The sequence below is a fragment of the Hyaena hyaena genome, unplaced genomic scaffold (genome assembly GCF_003009895.1).
Source record: "Hyaena hyaena isolate Hyena2069 unplaced genomic scaffold, ASM300989v1 scaffold_765, whole genome shotgun sequence".
NCBI lineage: Eukaryota > Metazoa > Chordata > Mammalia > Carnivora > Hyaenidae > Hyaena > Hyaena hyaena.
In genome coordinates this window covers 471,058-477,785 of record NW_024081399.1, presented here as the reverse complement: position 1 = coordinate 477,785, position 6,728 = coordinate 471,058, and the positions used below count along the sequence as shown (strand labels likewise).

The 6,728-nt window shown below is 56.7% G+C and overlaps 1 protein-coding gene across 1 annotated transcript; it reads left to right on the top strand.

Annotated features, from left to right (window-relative positions):
* The first annotated feature begins 2,616 nt into the window (after positions 1-2,616).
* On the top strand, positions 2,617-5,320 carry LOC120221244 (melanoma-associated antigen 10-like). Its single transcript, XM_039218514.1, has 2 exons — positions 2,617-2,646; positions 3,590-5,320. The coding sequence occupies exon 2, from the start codon at positions 3,660-3,662 to the stop codon at positions 4,764-4,766; it is 1,107 nt and encodes a 368-aa protein (XP_039074445.1). The 5' UTR covers positions 2,617-2,646; positions 3,590-3,659; the 3' UTR covers positions 4,767-5,320.
* The last annotated feature ends 1,408 nt before the right edge of the window (positions 5,321-6,728 follow it).

The following is a 6,728-nucleotide window of genomic DNA, read 5'->3' as shown; positions in this document are numbered from 1 at the left end:
GGGCGAGTTCCAGGCCTTGTGGGCAATAGAGAAGGACCCCGAGGGCGGAGGGAGGAGAGCCCCCCTCACTGATCGAGGGGCCCCCACTCCCATCCGGCCCTTACCATGAACCCTGAGCAGACTGGGCAGGGTCCCCTTATGTTCTGTTTACCGACTTCTAGCTGGGGAGCCTGAGGGGCGGGGCTTCAGAGCAGCTAGGCGGGAAGCGTGGAAGGCCCGCCCACTGCACACACAGCGCCTCTTGCCCCGCCCCTTCCGGCCCCGCCCCGCCCCTGTAGTCATCCCGGGGAGACCCCAGATAGGGTTCCCGTAGGCGGCGCCCTGAGACTTCCATCTTACCGCGTGAGGGACGTGAGGCTGGGGCTGAGCGGAGTGGACTTAGGTCAGAAGAGAACGGAATCCCAGACTGTGCAGAGCTCGGAGGTGAGGACCCTGAGGAAGAAGCGGGAGACTTCCCGCGTAGGACCGGGGGGTGGGGTGGGGGGGGCAGGGAGATAGGCTCTTCCCCGCCAGTGCCCATACTTCTGGAAAGCCCAGAGCACAAGTGGTCGGATGTGGCGTTTGGTGCCTTGGTCTTGGGACTCTGGGGGACGCCAAGCCTTCTCCGAGGGGTGTGTGGACTTAGGGCACAATGGGGAGGGCCCCTGGGCCGTGCGAGGCTTCCTGGTGAGAACCTTGGGGGCGGACGGCCCTCCACAGAGCCGGGGCCACGGCTCCCCGAGCCCTGTATCCTGGGACTCCCCACGCCAGGTGGTGAGATGCGGTGTGCGCGGACGTGCATTTGGAGGTCCGAGGGCCCCGGGCCCAAGTCCGCAGAGGCGCGTGGCCTCCGCGCAAGGTCCCGGATGTGGTGTCTCCCCCCCGTGGGGGGCGTTTGGGGAGTACGAGGCTTTTTCTGGACGACGTGGCTTCGGGGCGGTAGCGGGAGGAGGTCTGCGCCCCGGGCAGGTGAATACCCGGAGGGCCCAGTGATCGGGCCTTTTGGGCCAGACACTGGGGGACACGTGACAACCGCCCCCCTTCCCCCACCGTTTTAGCCCTGAGAATCCCGGCCGTACTGGGGGACACAGGCGGCGGTTCTTTTCCCCCCCCGAGTGCTTTCTCTGGCATCTTCACGCGAGGGGCGCCAGGGCTTGAGAGGCCGTCCCCAGGTCAGCAGGGCGCAGGGGGGCAGCCCTATTGGGAGGGGCTGTGAGTATTTCTAGGGTCCTGATGGGCCCCGCTTCTGCAGGCAGAGGGGCCCCGTCTGCCTGGCTGAGGGAGGACTCGGGCAGTGGCGGTCGGATGAGGGACCCCTCACGTCTTCCAGGACACGGTGGGATTTGTGTCACCGACGCGAGGCCTTCGTTGAGGGGGCGATGCGAGTCCTTGAGGGGGCACGGAGGATAGGTCCCCAGTGCAGAGCAGATGGGACCCAGCCCCGCCGGGAGCCCCTGAGAGCCGGCGCAGGGCTGGCAGGATGCGGCTCCTAGCTAGTTTTGTTTGGAGGTTCTCGGGGGAATGAGGGGCCTGGGTCTGAAGGGACAAGGACAGCTTCGTAGAGGGGGGAGTCCCGGGCCCCAGCGGGAGTCGGTTTACAGACCCGGGGCACCCCCTTCACCAGAGCAGCCGGGACCCAGTGCGTTCCTGCCACTACTGTCAACATGCGAGGACCAGAGACGTGCTTGCTGAGTGTGGCCACCCCTCTGTATTGTCTGGTGTGGGGGGGTCTCAGGGAGGTGAGGACCTCAGTCTGATGGGCGTGGCCGAGTGTAGCAGAAGGAGGAGTAGCGCGCTCGCCAGGTGTCCGGGTGAGGACGCCGAGGGAAGATTTAGAGGATCTCTTACCCTGTAGGCAGGTGTCCTGGAGACTGACCCCTGCCGGCAGCCCCGGGAGGCCACACGGCAGGGTTGCCTCGTCATGTTTCCTGATTTCCACGTTGGAAGTCTGGGGGAAGTGAGGCTTCTCCTGAGGGTGACAAAGGCAGGTTAATAGAGGGCACAGTTCCAGGCCCTGCCAGTCATCAAGAAGAGGACTATGCGCGAGGATGGAGAGGACCTTCCACCTCATATGGATGTGGCCTTGGCCTGCCTTGAAAATACCCCAAGACAGGGGAAGCCTCAGCCCTGTCCTGTCCCCCCCGCTCCCCATCAACCCCAGGAGGCGGCAGGCAAGGGCGGCTAGATGTGGCATTTCCTTACTCTTGTCCGGGAGGGTCTTACAGAGGTGAGGACCTTGGTCTCAGGAGGTGACACGGCAGTTCAGAAGAGGGCGGATTCCCAGGCTCTGTCAGGAGTCACTGTCAGGATCCTTGGCGAAGCCCGGGGGGACCTGAGCAGGGGCAGCCAGGTGGGAGGAACTCTCACTTCTGCCACAGACTCTGCCCAGGAGTCAGGGGGGTAGAGTGTTTCGTGGAGGTGAGGCCTTGGGTGGAGGGGGGACTTAGGTCAGCAGAAGGTAGGACAGGCCTTGCCGGGAGCACGGATGAACAGCTGGAGGGAGGAGAGGGTGCATTCCCCACACTGGACTAGAGCCCGCACAGGAGCAGCTGAATTTGGTGTCTTTTTACTTTTGTTTGGAGTATCCCAGGGAGGCGAAGAGCTTGGTCTGAGCCGGTGACATCAGCAGAGGGAAGAGTTCCAGGATCTGTGGCGAGTCAAGGTGAGGTAAGGACCTCGAAGGAAGACTAAGGGGGCCCCCAACCCAGACGGAAAGAGCCTCGCAGGAACTCTACCCTGTCCCCGCTTGTCGGCTCTGGGAGGCTCTGGGCCACAGTGAACACGTGTGCCTGCCCTCCCTCCCTTCTTGGTGGTCTCAGGGAGGTGAGGGCTTGTTCTCAAGGGGCCAGACTCAGGACAGCAGATGGGGGAGTCGCAGCCCCTACCAGGCATCCAGGTGAGCAATGAGGGTCACCCTCGGCTAGCAGGCAGGGCGTCGCACGGACTTGGGCCAGCCCTCGCTGTCACCCGGGGAGGCCCTGGGCTCATGTGGTCCAGTGTGTTACTCTTCCACTTCCTTCTCACTGGCCTTAAGAAGGTGAGTTCCTGGTAGGAAAATTTTGCCGTGGGCTGGCAGAGGCAGGGAAGTGAGGGAGGGGTCGGTCGAGGGGCAGGGGGCAGGCCTTGTTCGGGGAAAGGTGAGAAGCTTGGTGAGCACAGAGGGGGGTCATCCACTGCAGGACAGTAGGGACCTCCCGGAGCCTGGTCCCTCCTCACCTGTTCGGGGCTCCGGGAGCAATGAGGTGAGGTTTTGGTGTGAGATACATACTGTCCTCAGTTCAGCAGAGCAGAGGCCGCCCAGGCAGTGCTGGGAGCCGAGTGTCTCTCAAGGCCCCCGTCCATGTCGGAGCAGAAGGGACCCCACAGTGCTCAACTCCGCCTCCCCGGAGTCAGCTCTGGAAGCCTGGAGCTGTGCCGGCTGGCTGCGCCCTGCGGAACTTTCTCACACCCTCCTACGGGGTTCTAGGGGACGAACTGTCCAGGAAGACAGGAGCCTTGTGAGGCTCTAGAGCACCACCCCTCCACCAGGAGCCTGTAAGTTGGTCTCTGTCAGAGCCTCCAAGGATGTGTTTCTCTGCTGAGGCCGCTGTCCCTCTCCCTCTCTCCCCAGGCCTGTGGCGCCCCGTCTCCCATCATCCCACTCGCACTTCTGCTTGCTGCCGCCGCCAGCTGGATTCATCATGTTTCCCCCTTCAAAGCATCTGTGCCTCACATTTGAGCCAGACTCTCAGGCCCAAAGTGAGACGCAGGGCCCGGCGGAGGCCCATGTTGTCACAGCTGAGGAAGAGGAGGAGACTTCCTCCTCTTGCTCGTTCAACTTCTCCTACCCCTCCACCTCCCCGGCTTCCTCTCCTGGGGCCCTGGCCTCCCAACAGGGGGAGGAGGGGAAGGGGCAGGAGAAGGCGGCGGAGGGGGAGGGGGAGGGGGAGGGGGAAAAGCCTCAGGAGGAGCCTGCCGCAACACTGAGTCCTCCCCAGAGCCTTGAGGGCTCCTGCTCCGTCCCCGCATTGCGGAGCACCTCAGAAGGAGGCTTGAGTAGCCCAGAAAAAGAGGATCCAGGTTCCCTGCAGGCCCCAGCAGACATTGAGTCTTCGCCCAAAGACCCACTAGATGAGCAGGTAGCTGATTTAGCGCGTTTCATGATCCTTAAGTATCAATCGAAGGATTTCATCACAGAGGCAGAGATGGTGAATGTGATCACGAAAACGTACAGGAAACATTTCCCTGTGATCTTTACGAGAGCTTCCAAGTGTCTGGAGGTGATCTGTGGCATTGATGTGAAGGAGGTAGACCCTACTGTCCATGGCTATGTCCTTGTCAGCTCCCTGGACCTCGCTGATGATGAGGTGTCTACTGAGAAGCACCGCATGCCTACAAACGGCTTCCTGGCAATCATCCTGGGTGTGATCTTCCTAGAGGGCAATTGCATCTCTGAGGAGAACCTCTGGGATTTCCTGAATATTATGGGAGTGTATGCCGGGAAGGAGCACTTCATTTATGGGGAGCCCAGGAAGCTCATCACCGTAGATTGGGTGCGTGATAGTTACCTAGAATCCCGACAGGTGCCCAACAGCGATCCTCCACGCTATGAATTCCGGTGGGGTCTCAGGGCCTATGCTGAAACCACCAAGGTGAAAGTTCTAGAATTTCTGGTTAAGATCAAAGGGATGGACCCCATTTCCTTCTCACTGTGGTATGAGAAAGCTTTAAGAGATGATGAAGAGGGGGATTGGACGGGAATTGGTTTTGAGGAAAGTACTGCTGCCATGTCGGTCCCACAGCAGTGATTGGCAGCGTCTCCTGCCGCAGCTGAAGAGTGAGCCCAGAGGGTCACTCTGTATTTGAAGAGGGTAGTCCTGGCTCTGAGTACAGGGTCAGGGTCAAACTGAGGAGAGCACAGTGTACAACAACTTTGTGTTCCTGTTTTGTATGGATGATTTGGAAGTTTATCTTTTTTTTTTTTTTAAACTTTTGGTAGTTTTCAACTGCTGTTTCCTTTACCAGAAAGTTTATTAGCATTAAATCTAAGTGTATAAGTGAATTTGTCTCATTCTGTTGCTGTTTCTTAGACTTAAGAATATGATTTTTGACATTTTACAAAATAAACTGGGAATCCTTTAATTTTGTCTTGTGATCTGGAACAAGATAACAACATGGGAATGGGAACTTCCTTGGGAATGTGAAAGAAAATGGAGGGAAAAATGGAATGTAAAAGGCGGTTCATTTTTGGATTCCCTTAACCGCTAGTTTGTTGTTCTGTAAAATTAAAAGACATATACCTGGACTTGCTTGGCTTGCTGAAGAAAGTGGGCATAATCTTAATAAATTGTATTAAATGAAAGATCCTGCTCACTGACTCATTTATTTGCCAAACGTTAATTGGGTCTTTTCTCCTTAGAAAGCACTGTGTTAATAGCGAAGTCGTGCCCCTAGTCATAAAATGGTAGAGGCTAGGAGCGGCAGTCACCAGGAAGACGGCAAGATGTCTTCCAGAACATGAAGACCAAGCAGAAACGAAGAGTGAGGAGGTGGAACTCTAGATGCAAGCAGTCAGGTAGAAGCCCTGAGCCAAGGCAGTTTAGGGCTTTGGGAGACTGTAGTCCCTCCTGCGGGTGGTAGCAGGGGCTGGACAGACAGGTGATGTGTTCTAGACGTGACAGAAAAGCCTGGAATGGGAACCTGCCTGGTATCGTGGGTAAACCAGAGGGAACTCTCCACCCGGGGCAGGTATGCAAGATGGCCCGACCTCTTGTTCCAGGCCAGTTAACACAGTGCACCGACTGGGTGTTCTGTACATCATCTGCAATGACTGCTTGAGACTAGGGTGATACTCCCTTGCAATGGCACCCAGAGGCCACTAGGCTGCCACTCCTCCCTGGCCAGAGAAAGCCAGCGCCTACGCCATTTAAATAACATTAAACGTAGGTTATCTTTTTTAAAATTTTATTTACTTATTTATTGTATTTTGGATGCACACAAGCAGGGGAGAGGGGCAGAGGGAGGGGGAAAGAGAATCTTAAGCAGGCTCCACACTCAGCATGGGGCACGATGCAGGGCTCGATCCCACAACCCTGGGATCATGATCCGAGCTGAAATCAAGAGTCAGACACTCAGCCGACTGAGCCTCCCAAGTGCCCCTAAAGGTAGGGTATCTTGAGTGTAATTAAGCCAAATCTAAGCACATTTAGGTTTTGGAGAGGATTGGAATGAATGGAAACAGTGTTTGGGATGGAGGAACAGCTAGGAGGGAAGACAGGAGTTGGTCTTTGACTCAAAGTTTGGGAACTTTTGAGTTCTATCAGCGGAGAAAGACTAACTAACCAAATGAATATATCCTCTAGGAGAAGAGATGTAATGAGTTTTATTTGTGAAGCTGCATTTTTGCCTGATGTGATATTCTGTCTCCTCCCGAGCAGCGAGCGGCGTATTAACTGAGATGTCCTGGATTAACACAGAATCCCAGAGGAGGGGGCAGTAGAGTCTGGGGACAAAACAATATTAGAAATAGCTGCCATTTGGTAAAGATCCAATAAATGCCAGGCACTGTGCCAGCTACTTTTCTTCACATACATTCCAGCATGACAGGGCTCATCAAACCCATTTTACAGATGATGACTCTACGGCTCATAGTGATTGGTGATCTCTCCAAGATTATACCCAGCCCCAGTGACGGAGCGGGGTCTATAACTCTGGTCTGAATTCATTTAGGGTCCACGTTGTTTCCACGCCTCACCACCTGAGGCAGGCCT

Bases quoted from the DNA above. Each gene is read 5' to 3' on its own strand.
- LOC120221244 (XM_039218514.1), top strand. From the start codon at position 3,660: ATGTTTCCCCCTTCAAAGCATCTGTGCCTCACATTTGAGCCAGACTCT.